Raw genomic sequence first — 19817 nt, forward strand, 5'->3', positions numbered from 1 at the left:
AACAAAGGTCTACGATGTATGCAAGAGAAGCGATTTGCTGATGAATGTCGATAAATCGAATGTGATGGTTTTTGAAAGAAATGAAAGTATGACTAAATGTGAAATCACTGTGAATGGAGTTATACTAAAACAAGTAGAGGAATTTGTGTATCTGGGAAGTATGTTCACTAGGGATGGAATGACTGAGAAAGATATTGAAAGGAGGGTGAGTGCCGGGAACAGAGTGAACGGTGCACTTAAATCGACCTTGGCAAATAAATGGTTGTCACAAGAGGCAAAATTGGCAGTTCACAACGGAGTCCTGGTCCCATCCCTGATGTATGGGAGCGAAGTATGGACTTGGAAAAACAGGGATGAAAGTAAGCTGAATGCTGTCGAAATGCGATCTCTCAGGCGAATGTGTGGTAAAACTATGTACGATAGATGCACAAATGTTGAGATCCGTACATTATGTAAGGCTGAGACAAGCATTATCGACAAAATCAAGAAAGGAGCTCTGCGCTGGTTTGGACATGTAGAACGAATGGACAGCGAGAGAACGGCTAAGAATATTTACAATGCGAATGTTGATGGATGCAGAAATAGAGGAAGACCGAGAAAGACATGGCATGACCAAATCCAACAAATACTTAAAGATGGACATGTCAAAAGTCGGAATAATCGGCGCGCGTGCATGAGAAGATGTATGAATGTAGAGGAAGCGAGATCTGTATGCAAAGATAGAGTGTTGTGGCGTTCTATCCTCTCTGCCTACCCTTACGGGGAAACGGCGTGATGGTTTGTTTGTTTGTTTGTTTTTGTATGTGTTAAATTAAAAAATAATCAGTCTCGTGGTTTCTATATAACGCGGTATGAATAATCCTTTAGTATTAATTCAATTTTTCTTGTAGCACGGTTTTCATATAACGCGGTATGAATTAATCGCGTTCTAGGAGGGTTGACTGTATTTTCATTCACGTATTTGTTGTAATTGGCTGTTCAATATTATAGATAAAACAAAATATAAAAATTCGTTGTGATATCTCTCATATACAAAGCCAGTTGGTTCTTCCACTCCTTAGCCACATCAGCGCCCGATATAGGTAATGCTGTAAGTATGTATGTTTGCAATACTTCAAGGACTCGGAAGACCGGTCAGCAACACGTAGACTAACTCCTCGGAGCAGTATTTTCACAGAGTGACGTTTGTTTCTGCTCGCGAGATAAGAAAAAACGATGGCAACAAAAGCCACGAGATCGTTCACCCTACACACTGCCACCTCTGAGGCTCCCAACTCGCAACTTTACACAAAGGTGGTCATTAGTTTAGTGTTCGACGTATTTCAGAGCTTCGACGTAAGTAATTTTAGATGAAAACTCTATGGCGTGTAATTTTTACGATTCTCAGTGATAAACCATAGCTACTCAATTACTCTATATTCGGGCGGATGAAAAATACAGTTACGTTTGAGAAATATAAAAATAATCTTTGACTAGTGTTTTCGGCTCAATGGTTGCACGCAAGTAACAATCCTGAAAAGGGTTAATCGTGTTAAGAATGAATTAATATGTAAAGTCGGGTTGTGATTCCGTGGCTAATGCCGGCGCACTTTCAGATTAGTGGTCAGAAGTTCGAACCCTACTCCACTCCAACTTGATTTCAATGTTTTAATAGAGAGTGAGAAAAATCGTTGAAAATGCAGAAAGTGAAATATTTGTGTATCTCTGATTATTTATTTTTAAAAAACTAAGAAAAATTTACCTGGTAGTGCCGTGATTGCCGCGTTCGCTTTTTAAGCTTGAGGTACCGGGTTCGAGTTCTAAGAAAGTTGACGTAATTTTTTTGTTTTTTTAGTACATATTTTTTTTATTTGGTCTTAAAATAGTAAAAACATAAAAAAATGTGAAAGTCTTAACATTAAATAATATATAAATATCATTAAACTATATATATTTTATCAATATTCTAAACTATGTACACTTGAAACTTACATTTCATCACATTCATTCAACACTAAGGTGGTAACAAAAAATATTTCAAAGATAAAAACATTTTTAATTTTGGGAAAAACCAGGAGATTTGTTGATAAGGGTTCATGCAAAATCACCTACAACACAATCACTGAACCACACACCAGACACTACACACAAACCACAATAAATTTTCAACGAATTCACCATATTACAAAAAAAGATTCAAAAATATCCCCGAAGAAAAAAAATCAGATACACAAGGGTCAAGTCAATGTTAAATAAATTAAAAGTACCAACACATTATCAACAAAGAATACGAATATAAAGATATTCTACGAAACGTTATTAAATATTTTTATATAACCACTTACTGACTTTTATATGTCTACCAATTTCGAGACGTTCCCGTCCTTTTGCCGGAACATCAATTAAACCAACTTGCAAAACCCACTATACACCTTCACCATAGTTGTTGCACAAAAATATAAAACCAACATGACATGCATTTTAATAAGCACATGCACTGATTAGGACAAACATGCACTGACGAAGAGACGGCTAAGTCTCGAAACCAGTAGACATAGATAAGTCGTTAAGTGGTTATATGCAAATATTTAATAACATTTAGTAGTATGTTTGACCATAAAGTAAAGGCTTTTAATATTAATAACACAATGGTATTCGTTCACAATATTAATAACACATCATTTTAGAAAATACAGGAAAAAATCTTATAAGTCAACCCGAATACTATTACTTTTTAAGAGCTGACTTATTTGCTACACACATGTTTTTTTAACTTACATTGAAATAAAATAAAATAAAATAAATGAGAGATGTTTTCGTTTAAAATATGATTTTATATTTACTAGATAAATATAGTATACAACATAAGGCCTACGTATATGTTAATGCGTATCTATATAGTACGTACATACTACAGATATTTAAGTATGATTTAAATCAGCAAATATAAAACTTAAAATGTTGCGCTATCTACATTTATGTAGGTATTAATTTAATAACATTACGATTGTTACTTTATCAATAAAATCTATTGCGAGTACCTGCAATAAGCTGGTATTTAAAACTTACAAAACACCATATGTACTGATGTATTAAAGTTTGGTCAGTTGAACGTATTTATGCAGAAAGCAGCCAGTCCACAATTTTGAAAAAATGAGATGTTGATGTTATCGGGTGCTGTAAAGTTAATTATATATTCTGCTTTAAACAGTTAAATCGTTTTCATACAAAAAATTGTTTTAGTCACCTTCTGAAAATGGTATCAATCACAAAAACGGTATTTCTTAATTTGCAGAAAACACCCATAGCACCAGAAATCTTGACGATTTAAAAAATCATTACAACTGGTCAAATACATGATTAAATTCTTGATTGTAATGTAAAAAAAAAACTAATATATTCCTTGTTTATCATTTGTTAATTCATTCAAATTCAAAAACATTCCAATTGTTATGGAGATTTGTTTATTCACTCTTTTCACAAAGGTGCTTTTATCTCAGTTTCACTTTTCCATGGCTGGCTGCTTTCTGCATAACTACGCTCAGTTAAAAACCTTACTTGTTGTGTTGTAAGAACCCAAATCATTATAAGAGAAACCATACGATCTTCTAATAGATTGTGAGATTTTACAGAGATTTCTGTTTTAACAGAACATATTTTTCTACAAAATTTAAGTTCGAATCTTCGTTACGTGTTAAATAATCGTCAGCTAAATCCAGAACTATTCTTACTGCATTTAAGCAAGTTTTACAGGGGAGGCAATTAAACATTTGAAAATGAGTTCTAGTTTCGGCTGAAACCGAAATCGAAACTTATTTAAATAAAACATTCAAGTTTGTAGGTTAAAATTCTTGATGGAAGTTCATTGTAATCTTTATATATATAATTCCTCTGTACGTGTGATGTCACCGTACTCCTCCTTAACAGTTCAACCGATTTACGTGCTGTTTTTAGAGAAATATAGATCTTTGCGCTGTGCGTGTTCGTAGATATTAAAATGTGCAATCTTATATGTAAAAAATAAGTTAGGAGCATAAATGTTTTATTCATCGATCTACCAGGGTTTCATTCGAGGAGAATGCACTTATAAAAAAGTGGGAAGATTTTGTTTTTTTGCGTATAAAAAAAGTTTGTTTTTGAATGTTTACAAACTGTTTTTTGTGGATCTCAATCAGATTCTTTCCTTAAATTCTAAATGAATTCTGCTCATTTTTTTCTTTTTACTGGATTTTTGGTAATACTAAATAATATTAAATTCAATACATTTTTAAAAATTGTATTCTTAGATAAGTAGACCCCTCCGTTTTTCTTTTTTTCTTTATTAGGGCCTACTACCAAAACTTGATAACATCGGCCAAAAACAAGTTACATTTATAAACATAAGAAAAACATAAACATAAAGGAATAACAATATAGATACAAACAAAAGACAAGAAAAATATAAGTACAAGAATAACAACAAAATATCGATTGCAATAATAAACACATATCCAAACCAACAAAAATTTCAACATAAATTGAAATAGGCACTAACAGAAAAACCCACCAAAACCTGATAGTGCCTATATAACAGAAAATAGAAACTTTCAGTAAAATTAGAAGGATGATAGAACTTAATAACTAGAAAAATTACAACAAAATAATGAAAATATTAACAAAGTTAACCTTATATTAATAATAAATTATAACTATTAAAATTAAAATTAAAAATTAAACGCCGGAAGTAATAATGACAAAATATTTTACATCAACCTAAAAATGTAAGTTAAATTTATTGTAAAAAAATAAAGAATTAATTTAAACATAATTATTTCAATGACACAATTATTACAAATCATAATAGGCAACAGTTTGAACTTAAAAAAATATAAACAGAATTGATCAATAAACAATTTGTACAAGAAAAAAATTGAGATAAATGAATTGGAAAGGTTTTAAAAAACATAAGTAAAATATCAAATAATTTATTCCTCCCAGTCATTAAAGGACATGTAAAAAAAATGTGATTAAGATCTCCAATGCCTCCACATTCGCAGGCATTGGAGTCTAAAATTTTAATTTTAAAAAGATGGGACGGAGTGCAACAGTGGCCAGATCTGATACGGCAAAAAGTTACAATCCTAGACCTATTGAGTTTACACGCGCTATTGTACCAAGGTTTGGAGGGAATATCAGGCTGGATATTACTATAAAAAATTCCCTTTGACAATTTAGAAAAATTCCACTCCACTTTCCAAGCATCGAAATTAACTACTCTAATCAAATTACAAATATCTGAAAAATCCACCCGGTCGTATTTTAAATTACCAACTTCAGATCCCAAATCAACCAAATAACATTTAAGAGAAGGTAATATAGAAGTCTAGGCATCTACAGGGATTATGACCTGTCAATGGCTAGTTTAAGTGGCCACTTTATACACTGTGTAACATTCTGCCCATATTTGAACATCTATATTTCTTCAATTCTTTTACCTGTTAATGTTTGTGAAGTTAAAGAGCTGAAACCTTTATTTATGCGGGTGAGATGGAGAAGACCGGAGTTTGACGTTTGCAAAAAGAATGCCATATTTGAAAAAATATTCATTTTATGTTTTGGAATTCAACCATAAACAAGTACCTAGGTACCTACTTATCAATGAAAAGTCATTTTCCAAGATAGGATAATATAGTAATAAGCAGGCGAACCAACGTTCGGTCAGGACAACGTCTGTCGGGTCAGCTAGTTTATTATATAAATAAAAGACGAGTGATACTTTAATCCACAAATTTAATTTATACATTAATCCATAAATATCCAGTGACCGGTTTCATCGCTTTCGCGACATCTTCGAGACTGGTATCTTTATTAAGGAGTTTAATGTATTTATACAAAACAGAGATAAAGATAGATAATTCAAAATTATATGAAAGTAAATTAAATAAAGTTATTTTTATCTTAAGGATCATTATCATTTTTTTTGGTTAATTAATGAGTTGATATAATGCTACGAGTATTTTAATGAGTTTAATTAAAAATAAAATACTATGGTGCGAACACTCTCGGTGCGATAAATAAGAGATGTCTCTGAGTAAAAGTCATACGGGTTTTGGGTATGACATAATTCGTGCTCTGGGAAAACCTCGTACTGACATTTTGCTGAGACCTCTCCTTATTGTTCAACCAGAAGTGTGTAAGTGCTTCTTTTAGGTACAGTTGTCTCATATCCAGCACCTTCATGTATTAGAACAACTGTTCTGAGGAGTTGGAGAGCAACGGAATATTATTCTCAATAATAATTTCTATAAAATTATGAGAGGCTTTAAAATGGATGCCAGACAACCCCCCAGCCAGCTATTCCATAGGTTGCAGTAGATTGAAACAGAACAAAGTACACACTTCTGAGAGTGCCAATATCCAGAATGTCTCGAAGAGAGCAGAATAGATGGCACAGCTTTCTCAATCTAGAGTTTAGTGACTAGACCTGATATTCCCATCGCAAATACCTATCAATGACAACACCAAGTTATTTTATGGAATCTACCCGTTGCAGAAGTTGATATGTTTTATAACAGTAAATTAATAGATAATGCGTATTGCTTGGTAGTGAACTATTATTTATACAAAATGTCAGATATTTCGCATTATAAACAAAATAAACAAACAAATAATCCGTCCGTTTCCCCGTAATGGTCGACAGAGAGGATAGAACGTCATATCACTTTGTCTTTACACACAGACATTGGTTCCTCGGCATTCATACATCGTCTCATACACGCGGGCCGATTATCCCGACGTATGACATGTCCATCTTCAAATATTTGTTAGATGTGGAAATGCCATGTCTTTCTCGGTCTTCCATTATTGAATTTTTACTTTTGAAATTCATTTTTAAATTTTGAAAAAAAATGAACTAAACTGCCTTATGTTAACACCTAATAGATGCACGTATTTTATAGGAATACAATTCGTCATCTGAATGCAGAACTTTTCTGAGTCACATAAAAGTAGTGACCAACCGAAGTTTCGGCTTTGGCCTAAAATCGGCAGAAACATCGGTTCAGCCGAAGCCTGCGATCGGGACGTTTCGGATTGCGTCTGGCTGTACTCGGGTGCATCTTATGGCCCGTGAGTTCTAAATATTTATATTTATATTTTTGTAATTCCTTTAAAGTCAATAAGTTTAAGTTCCTATAGAGTACATTGAATACCTGTTACATAAAAGCTATATGCATAAATGTATAACATAACAACCGACTAAACGGCACTAAAAATAAACAAATTTACTCATTAAATTTATGCGTTTTATTTCTGTGTATTTTATTTAACACTTTTTTTTTACTTTTAACAGGTTTTACTGACTTTTCAGTAACTTTAAACTCATTTAGATAATTTATTATTTGAATAAATGACGAGTGATGCTTTAATCCACAAATTTGGAATATCCAGTGACCGGTTTATGACAGTGAATTTAATAAAAAAACACAGAACAAAAATGTCCTGCCTAAACAAAAGAATTTCTTAGCTAGTCGGGACCCGAAACAATGATTTTCTGTACATTCTAAAACAGTGAAATAAATTAATGTTGAAATACAGATTCGGATGAGAACAGGAGATAATCTTCCGGGATCATTACCCTTCCACGATCACCAGAAATGGGGGCTATTCGTTTATTCAATCTATGCTTAAATCGATTTACATTACTAAGTGAATAATTGCCCCTAATCCACGTATTTTAATGCAAGAGGTAAGATTTAATGATAAAGAGAAAGCGTTCTGATGACTTGCGTCTCAGTGCAAAGCAATAGTGACTGTAACTTTTTGGATTTACGATGTATTAACGCTGAAGAGGAAGTATGAATTGCTAGTAAGAAGTATAGGTTATTGAATTGATAATATTTGCGTGGTTATTGATGCAATACGTGCAAAGTAATAATTATTCTGTTAGAATGTATCAAACTCGTTTGATGCTTTTTTTTATGAAACGAATACTTGGGTGTTACATGTTTATTCCGCAATGTTCTGCATTATTAATTTATAGAACATTATCAAGCTTTACTGACTGATTTTTCAGTACAATATTTGTGCTAAATTAACTCAAATCTAGGGCTTAGTATAATTTTAGTACAGGTAAACGTCGTTTTACGCCGGGGTTCCGTTCCGAGAGACACCGGCGCGGCGTAAAAAAATCGGCGCAAAATGGACACAAATATAATGGAAGAAATAAGGTTAGGTTCCGTGTCAAAATCCTAAGAACAATCTAACTTGTTTATTTAATACATATCCTTTATATTCAAAATAAATTATAAATCTATTTGATGAATACAGTTTAAATTCGTTTACAAAATAACTAATAATATCTTGATATAAATAATTAAATTTTTATAATAAATACTAACTCATCATTTCGTCAGTACTTAATTAAATTCTCACACTTTTTTGAAAAAAGCATCCTATTTTATTTGCTATGATTGATGCTTCCTTTCTTATAGAACCACCATAAACTACAAATATTTGAAAATTCTTTAAATTTTAATAGTAATAAAAAAATAAATATAATCATACCTTTTTATTTTTCTTACACACAATAGGCTGCTCGCGTACACGGTAATAGAATAAAACAACGTGTAAAAGTGTGTCTGCCATTAGAATCGCGGCGCCTACTGGCACCGACCGGCGTAATTGCAAATCGGCGTAAATTGAACCGGCGCAAAACGACGTTTACCTGTAATTATCTTTAGGTCTGTGTCCAGGCGGATTAATAATACAATTCTGCGAGTGAAATAGAACCAGAATCCAGAACGAGTGTATTCGTCTTGATAGCTACTCTTAGCTTAAAATCCTGGAAAACTAAATGGAATGGAGAAAAGTCCGTCTCGTGGTGTAGTGGTTAGTGTGTTCGCCTACCAACGTAGTTGCTTGAAGTCCTGAGTTCGATTCCTGGTAGGGTCTACACGAAATATTTGTTTATAAGGTGATTAACACCGCAATGCTTCACTGTCTCTGGACTGGCACCAGAAGCGTAAGATTGATCTCCTCACCTTCATGTAACAGATGCTATGGTGATAGTGATGATTTTGTTTATGGTAGGAGTGCTTTACATGGATTTAAATATATTTTTTTGTGTGAATGCCTTGCCGACTTCGCACTAAATTTAATTTCAGTTTATATTTATTTTATTTTGAAGATTGAAATAAGACACACAAAAACATATTCTTAAATGTGCTCTGATAGTAACAATGTACATATATTTAATGTATAAACTATTATTTAGCACATATCTCTTAACCTTCTGTATGAATTTTGTTTTTTTTTTCTTCAGAAATGTTTTTTCCCGTTTCATAATATTATCTCTGCCTTATATTAAATAGAATTTTATGAATTCATGTTTTTTCTAAATGGGAGTCTGATTTTTACCTTTTCTTTGGTGTTGTGATCATGTTTTTTTTGGCTTTGAACATTTTTTTTCCGAAGTATAATATTACTAGCGGACCCGTCAGACGTTGTCCTGCCTGAACGTTAACTTCCCTGCTATTAGCTTGGAAAAAGACTTTTCATTGATAAGTAGGTACCTAACTACTTGTTTGTGATTAAATTCCAAAATTTAAAATTGATAATATTAAAATATATCATTTAAGTAGGTACCTAGGTACTTGTTTATGGTTGGATTCCAAACCATAACATAAATGTTTTTTTAAATATAGCATTCTTTTTGCAAACGCCAAACTCCGGTCGTCTCACCAACAAAGGGGTGTACTTATGTAGGAATACGATTTTTTTTAATGTATTGAATTTAATATTATTTTAGTGTTACCAAAAATCCAATAAAAAGAAACAAATGGGTAGAAATGATGAGGAATTTAAGGAAATAATCTGATTGAGATCCACAAAAAACAAATGTTGTTTGATAATATTAAAAAACAAACTTTTTTTATACACAAAAAAACAACATCTTTCCATTTTTTTGCGAATGCATTCTCCTCGGATGCAACCCTGGTAGATAGACGAATTAAACATTTATGCTCCTAACTTCTTTTTTACATATTCGATTGAAGTTTTTAATATCTACGAACACGAAAAGTGCAAAGATCTACGTTTCTCTGAAAACCGCACATAAATCGGTTAAGCCGTTTAGGAGAAGTACGGTGACATCACACATACAGAGGAATTATATATATAAAAGAAGATACACAAACATCATCGTATTGAAAAATATTATTTGCTTAAATGTTAGCACTTTTAATTATTTTAACATCAAATTTACACTTGTGTATCGGTTTTTTCCAAAATGATCTACGTAATTCGTGTAGGTACTTGTATTTAATCACTGTAAAATATATTCAAAAGCCTAGTGTCGTTAAAAAATGTTTTTTTTAAACAATTAACCATAATCATATGATTTTAATTAGCATAAGATGTAACAAACTGTAATAAAATATTACGACTAAATACTGCCTTTTTTTCAGATGGATCTCTGAAAAGTCCAAGATGATGAGCAGCGTGGAGCAGTACAGTGGGCGCTTCACCAGCTCCACTGGCTCTACTACCTCGGACACTATGTCCGGTGGTCCGGAGGGCGCGGGGCCGGGGGGCGTGCGCCGCCTGCGCCTGTCGCGTCCCGCAGCCGCGCCTTACTGTTCGAGGGCCCCCTTCGGTTTCGCCCTCCGCGGGGGCAAGGAGCACGGGACGGGGTTTTTTGTGACCCACGTCGAGGCCGGCTCCGAAGCGCACAATCAGGGACTTAAGGTAATATTTAATTAAAAATAATTTCAAAGAATAAAAATGTAATACTATGCATTTAACTACATATTGTTGGCGAAATTTTAAAACGCTGTAAAAGATATATATACAGAAAAAAAAAACCTTGTTTTTTACGTCATCATCACCAAAAAAATATTCCCACTGACGATTTATTTGTTTCAAGAAATCATCATCATGCATAAGGCGCTGCATTGGTATACCAATCGCAGCGTATCTTGATCATTTTTGCTACATGAAGGTAAGGTGATCAAGCCTACGCATCAGGTACCAGTCTAGGGACTATGAAATATTCTAGTGTAAAAACACCCTTTTAAATAACATTTCATATAAACCATATCGGGAATCGAACCCGAGACCTCTTGCATGATAGACAAATGCGCTTACCATTACATTACGAGGCCGAAATTTCAAGAAAACAACAACGATTATAACAAAAATACAACGTGTACAAATAAACTGAACTACCGGCCAATTATAGTATTCTATATCTTACTAAATACAAAGCCAGAAAAAAACACACTTGTGTAAAGTCATCCCGTATCACTCCACTTGTAAAAAGAAAAAAAAAACAAAAGTATTGAAATAACACACAAATATGAAATGAAAAGGTTTTTTGTTTTTAACTCGATCTTAAGAAAACCTTTTTTTCAATCTATCTATATGAAGAGACTCCAAATAAGTATTTTTTTCCTTTTTAAACAAGAGAAAGCATACAAATATATATATCTAATGTTTGTAAACTACAGTAAGATAAACTAATAGTTATTATTTGCAATTAGGGCTCTGGCATTTTCTTTATAGTTTTTTAGGGTGAGAAAATATATTTCGATTTCGGAAAACAAAGCGTGTTGAAAAATTAAGATTCTGGGAAAAGATGCATTCTTATTATTATTTGTGCTTGAAATACCAGTATGAAACAATATTGTTGCAGCTGAGTTGTACGTTGAGGGATACGAATTTTATTTTTCTTAAGGAGTTGAGGGCAATTATCAATTAAAATTAATATTGTAATAAAAAGGTAAAAACAACTAAGATTATATATACACATATATATATATTATGGAACAATTGTATTAAAATGACCGTTGTGCTTGGAACAATGTTACTCAAACCGACTTTCTTCTTAATTTTTTTGTTGATGATTTTTTCGTTGATGACATTATGAATGTATCATCATTTAGACTATTAAAGTAGACGTTACATTGGTACCGCCTTTTTTTGTTCTTATTTCAATAAGATAATTCAAAAAGTAATTTAAAAAAATACATTTTACGATATTGATTAAAAATATATTTGAAATGTTATTGTTCGCATAAAACCAAATTGATTCCTTAAATGAATTATAATTTATTAATTTTCCAAATTTATTGCATGTACGTATATACTGTATATTTTTTTTCAGGGAATCTATTTGTTTTCTAGGGAAAGCATTTTGACATCGATATGGTGTCCTCTGGTTAGGTCAGTCTGTGATTTGATGTTAATTAATATTAATTGCTGTATTTTGCAGACGATAAGACGCATCGGACCATAAAAAGCACCCCAAAATGTATCAATTATTTTTTGGAAAAAAAAATGTTACAATAAGATGCATCACAAGACGCACACCAACTTTTCGTAGAATTTTCAGAGTAAAAAAGTGCGTCTTATATTCCCAAAAATACGGTAATATTTAGGTGATTTATACAGGGTGTTCTTTTAACCCTGTCACATCCGAAACCACGATGATGAGTATGGGCAAGAAGACATATTAGCATGTTTAAAAAAATATTTAGAACAAAGAAAATTTTTGAAAATAAAATATTTGAAAAAAACAAATGGTTGCTTACTTCTGCAGGGGGAAGTGAGGGGAGCACAGCGCAGTATCAGACTCCCCCCTTCCCCCTCCTCGTTTTACCCCTGCAGAAGAAAGCAACCATTGGCTTTTTTTGATATTTTATTTTTTTAAATATTATTCCTTCTAAAAAAAATATTTTAATGTACCAATATGTCTTCTTGCTCATACTGATCATCGTGATTTCGGATGTGACAGGGTTTAAGGAACATCCTGTATAGCGTAATTTTTGTGAAAAATTACCTCACGGGCACTTTACGATTTTACTCTTAAACTTACATTCTAACTAAGATAAGGTTACAAATTATATTTTCTGATTTAAATTTTTTTATTCTTCTGATACTGATTTAAGATTTTTAATTATTCTCTAATTTGATTTTGACTTAAAATTTTTAAGAAATTAAAAATAGTTTTATATCGATACTGAAAGACAGTCATGTTCAAAATAATAATTACATTTTCTCTTACAGTTCCTAGTAATTTTAATAAACGTTTTGTCATTAAAAATCTCAAAGAAGAGTATATATAAATCGATTCATTTCGCTGGAAGTACTGCAGACTAAAAGCAGATAAACTACAACATAGATACCTAACAAGTTCGCTATTACCGGTGAGTGAAACAGGAAGTCGCCACTTAGCATAGCCTGAATAGTGCAATCAAGGCGGAATATTCCTGCAAATCGGGATTCTGTAAATCAGGACCAGTAGAATTGACCTCTGATGTCAGAATACAAGTCTGCTCGTCTTTTCTACTGCCAATACAAGCTTGTTTGTCCGCCATCCAATATTTCCTTTGCTTAAAAATTGAGTATCGAATTGTGGCAGAGTGGGATTTAAACATCGGTTCTTATCTCGGTTATGATTATTTGAATCCGCAACACTTTTTTTCTTCCTTTAATCGATCCAGAAAACCCCTTTGTGTCAAAACATTTTATTAATAATGTAGCCATTGAACGAGTCCATTCTGTGTTAAAGACCTAGGTGTTACTTTTGATACTAAGTTAACTTTCTCACATCACTTTGAAATTATTTCCAATAAGGCTATGCAATGTTAGATTTTGTTATTTGTAACACTCAGCATTTTCAAAATGTTTAAAAAATCGTAATTTTATTTTGTTCTATTGTAAGATCACAGCTAGAGTATGATCTGCAGTTTGGAGCCCGCTTATTGCTGGAGCTCATATAATCTTGAACGAGTACAAATAAAGTTTTTAAGATACATTCAATTTAAATTAGGTCTACCTGTGTCAGAAATAAATTATAAATCCCTGATGACGAATTTAAATTGCCATGACTCTCAAGCAGGAGGCCATAAATGACCTCTTGTTTATTTGTAAATTATTCAATAATTACCCAGAACTGTTAACTTTAATAAACTTTCGTTTCCACATAGACTAACAAGACTAAATATTTTGTTTTACTTTCATCATTATGGTACTAATTATTAATTGAATTCACCAATTATTCGCATGCAGCGACTTGCAAATCATTACAGTGATAATTTAAATTTATTTTATACCACGCCGCTGATGATCCAGTCCTGTGTTTTGAAAAAGAATTGACAATTAAAAATTCGAAAAATGATTGGTTGTTTACTTTTGTTTTAACTCTTTACTTTTAGGCGTCTAAATATTTTTATAATTTATTGTTGTTTAGTATTAATATTTATAAAAACCATGAAGTAAACTTTTTAACTTTCCTTTTAAAGCACTTTCGTTTTCTTTTTTTTCTCTTTCTTTTTCTTCTCTTCCTCTTTTTAAAAACTGCTATTTTCTTTAATTTACCTTTCTTATATATAGGTAAATATTTATATTTGTTACAGATGTAATATTTCTTTTTTAATATATAAATACTGTTTACCATTGTATACTTTTCTCGATATTTTTTAATAATATGCTTTTTTGTTGTTTTTTTTTTACTGGTTTTATTTTAATTATGTAAAAAGTTCATGGGACCATAAATAAATAAATGAACACAACCACGGGTCCACAACCCAATTTAAAAGTTTATTTTTACTTTTAATGCATACAGATATAAAATGTTTGCGTAAAAACAAACTAATTTAATCATTTTAATAATGCTTCACACTTTTTGAACTTAAGTGGGCATACATTTCTAAAACATGAGAAAATCATCTTAATTATCATCGTTATTCCTTTTCCGCACTAAATGGTGCATAGGGCACCGCTTTAGTACACCGACCGCAGCTCGACCATTTATGTTCCATACGTGTAAGATAATCAGTTTTGCGTTTGAGGTCAGTCCCGGAACAATGAAATATTGCAGTGCAAAATCGTATTCGATTCCCGACGTGAGAAAATATTCTTACAAAATAAATTTCCCTATTGTAAGATTTCTGTCAATATTTACATAACTCATGGTAAACTACAGCTTATATTAATGCTCGCCCGTAACTGGCATCTGCCATAATAGCACTGCAAAGTAATAATTATTTCAACAATAATCTCCGCTTTTGTGGTAGGAAACTCAATGCTGTAACTGGGAGTTCTACTCTATACAGTACCTATACACTTACTCATAAAATAAAGGAACATTGAACAAAAGCTATTATGCCATTTTCCGTAAAGATTCTTAAACACACCTACATATTTACTATATATTTGCTTCCGCTCTTTTACTTACTTATACATCATTATGCATTTTTGACATTTTACTGTTCAAAATTTAGGATATTCAACAATGTTTTGAGTATGTCCCAATGCTTGCAGACTGGCTGGATTTCCTCCCTAGGGAGTTATTCATACTTGAATTTGTTGCAACAGAGAGGGAAAACATTTTTGAGGATCCAGCCAGTCTGCAAGCATTTGGACATACTCAAAACATTGTTGAATTAACTACCTGGTAAAAGAAGTAGTATACAAATTGGAAAACTGTTTTCAAGCGTCACCTAGTAGGTGAATTGGTTCAGCCGAATGAATCTCACCCAAGTGATAAAGGTTTCAGCTCTTTTACTTCACAAAAGTCAACAAATGGAAGAGTTGAGGAAATGTGGATGTTCAAACTTAGGCAGAATGGTAAATGTTACACAGTGTGTGAAGTGGCCTTTAAACCAGTTAAATACAGGTCATAAGCCTTGTAAATCGTTAGACTTCTATATTCTCGCTCAAAAATGTTTTGCCTATCTGTTGCAATAAATTTGAATTTCGGATATTGTTAAGGATTTAGTTGCAATAGTCGTCATTAAAAGATTAATTCCGATGCTGCATTTAATATAAAACAAAACTGCAATATCACAATTGTTTACAAATTTTATATTATGCTTATCGATGAACACAATATGTAAACTATAATGTGTTTGTGTGTGTATGCGTGTTCGTGTTCGTTCGCTGATAAATAACTTGCTAAAATCTGTTTTTGGAAAACACTTGACATTAAACGCATCATGTTACATCAACCTAAAAGGTATTGGTATTGGAAACATGTAGGAAAAAGCAATCACTCAAAGTATCGTGTAGATAATGTCTAAATTTCCAGCAATATCAATATTGATAAAGTGTCCATGGTAACAAATAGTTATTTCTAAGCACTGGGATTGCGGGGGAAAGGTGGCCATAAATTTGTCAAATTTTCAGAATTTTAGCATGCTCGCAGTACAAATTCAGAAAATGAAGATGTCCTCACGTTGGTGTAATATCAACAATAATTAAATTGAATTCTCAAAAAAAAACGTGTTCAATTATTCAATCGACAACACAATTTTAATGAACGTCGAGACAATTCGAGATCTTGGGATACTTTTTGATAACAAACTTAAATTCAACCATCACATTGACCACATTTAAAAAAAAGCGTCCAAAATCTGTAGATTTATTTTGTGAATATCTAAGCAATTTAAAAGCCCGAAAATTGCAATTACATTGTATAAATCATTTGTTCGTAGTTTGCTTGAATTTAATTCTATTATATGGTGTCCTAATTATAATATTCATCTAACGCGGATTGAATCGGTGCAACGTAAATATTTAAAATCAATATTTAGAATCGGATCCAATACTTTCATAATAAACTATTATGATCGTATAGAGTACTTTCATATCTTTAGTTTAGAATTCAGGAGGATTTTGACTAGTTTGTTATTCTTGCACAAATTAATATCTAACTATATAGATGCCCATGATATTCTTGCTCAGATAAACTTTAATGTACCTCGCCGTAACTTGCGTACCAATCCTGTCTTTGCTGTGGGAAATTATAAAACTAACATCGGATTCTTTTCCCCTCTGCCAAGGATCCTCAGAACAGTAAACGAAATCTCATTAAACGGTACTGTCGATGTGTTCCTACAGCAAGGGTAGGCATTTAAGAATCAAGCGGTGTTGTCTCTCCAGACTCGCGATGTCACACTTGCCATTTTTGCCTAGATTATGCCATATACATACCTTTTGTTAATTATACACTTTGTTATTTAAGTAGATTTTAAGAATTTTTAGATTAAGTATTACTCATTAATTCCAATCTATTAGGGCTTACTTAAACCTGTTGATTGGCTTAAAAAAAACACGATTTACCCAACCAAAATTGTTATTTTTTGATATACGAAACTTATTTTAAAAAGTGAAGTGAGCTTCATGATCGCCTTTTGGGAAACCTGTAACAAGACAGATATAACAAAGATACAATGACAACAATATAAAATAATCGAACTAACATACAACTTATTCTACCTGACCCCTACGACTGAACTGTCCGAAAAAATACACCTGTTTGTCATAAAACACTTGACGAAATTGAGACTGGAAAAAAAATTAACAAAATTGCACTGGGGAACATGCAAGACGATGACATAACACTAACCAATGCTGACATACACAAATATAATAACAACACTGCTACATCAAAAAAGAAAAGACAAACGTAGGACAGTCCAAAGTAATATACAATGCCTTAAAAAAATACACTAGAGGCAGACTTAAAATCAATCTCAAAAAGCACACGATCACCAGGTACACTCTCCAGACGAGACATATATATTTTTACATTTGTTACATTTTTTATTACATAATATATCACTTCATTTATTTATAAAAACGAAAAAATTCCACATTGCCATGGCCTGAAATCTAAGAAAATTTATGGTGAAATCTATGGTGTAGATGCGTTTATAAATACATTTAAAAAACATATATAATAAAAAATTAAAGTTACAATCTGGATTAAAAAAAAAAAAAAACTAGTGGAAAAAAGAAAAAGAAAAAAGAAAAAATAGATGTTGAGTAAAAATTGTTAATTTAATTTAGATACTTTAAATAAGAATAAATACGAAAGCAAATAAAAAGTTTACCTGGAAATATGACTAAACCTTATAATACTTCTTATATAACCCTAAGGGGTTTTTAAAAATAATAAGTAAATAAAATAACGAGTGCTTTTTGTAAGGTCACTTATAAATTGTAGCATTGTTTTTTTTTCTTTTCTTTTTCAAAAACAAATTAAAGATGATTAAAATCTTATTTAAAAAAAAATATTAACAGCGGAGAGGAGGATATTGACTTTATGAGTATCTTTATATTACATTAAATTTTTTAGGGAATTGTTAATTTAAATTGGTAAAATATAATACAAGTTATTTAACCCAAAAAGTTGACAATGCGTAATTGATAGATATTTACCTTTTAGAGCACTGCGCGGCGCGGTATCGTAATGGTGTCAACATAACTTTTTTCAGGTTAACTTGCATGGAAGATGGGATTGGAAAGAGGAGACTATTCATATTCTGATATGGAGAGGTTTTTAAGCATATCAAGTCTTGAAAAACGCAGATGCATTGCAGATATAATCTGCATGTATAAAATTATGAACTGTCTCATTGATGCCCCTGAAATTTTGCAAAAGATTCTTTTTAACGTTCCCACCCGTAGACTAAGAAATAATGAAATGCTTTTCCTCGGTCACTACAGGACCAATTATGGTGCACAGTCGCCTTTGCCCAGAATGATCAGGCGGGTGAACGATCATCAAGATCTTGATTATTATGGTGTAAGGATGTCTTTCTTTACAAATCAGCTAAAGAATCTGTATAGTTAGCCTATGCTTTTTACTTAATCTAAAAAATCTATCATCTGTCTTTGCTGCTTATTTCTGTTCCTTATATTTTTTTTTATTCCTTTGTAAAAATTTCTTTTAATTGTAATGTTTATAATGGACTTTGTCCGTAAATAAATAAATAAATAAATAAATCTGTATAATAACTGTTTATTGAAACCTTAAATTACTCCAAAAGGTTCATTATTTATGGTTGATCTTAGTTAAGCTCTTACACAGCTGTTACACGAATCATTACAAAATACGTAGGCTATGTACTTTTGCTTTGGGAAGCAACTCTCACTAAAATCCACTGAGCGTATTATTAGAATCAAGACGCGCAAATAAAATTTTAGTCATTCTTGAAAAATCTGTTTGGTCCTCAATATTTATTCAATTGGAATGAAAAGTGTTGTTATGTATTTCCAGCATTGAAAATCATATTTTTGAATCTCCTTCACTGTTAAATACACGGATTATGCTAATATCCGGATTACTATTTTTTTTAAATATATACATTGTATATGGCTGACAAGCCGGTTTTGCGGTTTAGAGGGTTTCATCATTTTTCCTTTTATACTTTCTTTTCATGTTTTACCCTCTTTAATAAAAATATATACAAAAAAAAGAAAGAAAAATGGAAATAAATAGATTTCATTTCTAATTAAATCTGAAAAACAAAAGATTGTATACGTTTGAAAAAGTATTTATATTTATTTTTATTATTTGTTGATAGTCTATCAAAGTAAGCCAAAATTTTTTTTTTTTATGTAGCGTATTATCAGCGATATGATTTTTTACATTTTATCCTTTTTAAATTACTCCGCTTAGGACGTCACAAGTTGTCTTCGGTGAGTTTAGCTTATTGGTGAATTGGCATCCCGTAAACCGAAAATCTCTACACAATACTATCATTGGTTGATTCGGAAGAACTAGTGACGTCGTTCAAAGTTTGTTTTTATTAAAATATTTTTTTTATTCATCTTTTTTTATTATTTAAAATGATAACTTTAGAGTAAAACATTTTTTTTAGCCCCTTGAAATATGAACATATGATTTGTTTAAATATATTCATGCATATTAGAAATTGGCCAAAAGTCAAAAATTACTAACATTTTCATTTTATTTTTTTCATTGCTATTTTGATTTTTTAAAACCCACCTAATGCTTCAATGTTGACATTCTCTTATTACTTTCTAGAATTTATTTCCTGTTCATGAAA

General features: G+C 31.7%; 1 protein-coding gene across 8 annotated transcripts in view; it reads left to right on the forward strand.

Moving 5' to 3' along the window:
- Nucleotides 1-19817, forward strand: part of LOC148279986 (uncharacterized) — a 169553-nt gene that overhangs the window by 47462 nt on the left and 102274 nt on the right. For all 8 annotated transcript variants that reach the window (XM_088229099.1, XM_088229106.1, XM_088229103.1 and 5 more), the window contains one exon: nucleotides 10425-10704. In XM_088229099.1, coding sequence (XP_088085225.1) covers nucleotides 10447-10704 — 258 coding nt within the window. In that variant the 5' untranslated portion in view covers nucleotides 10425-10446. The remainder of the gene's footprint in view (nucleotides 1-10424; nucleotides 10705-19817) is intronic.

Source organism: Micrasema longulum, unplaced genomic scaffold (assembly GCF_059751315.1).
Source record: "Micrasema longulum isolate JH-2025_06_02 unplaced genomic scaffold, ASM5975131v1 h1tg000634l, whole genome shotgun sequence".
Lineage (NCBI taxonomy): Eukaryota > Metazoa > Arthropoda > Insecta > Trichoptera > Brachycentridae > Micrasema > Micrasema longulum.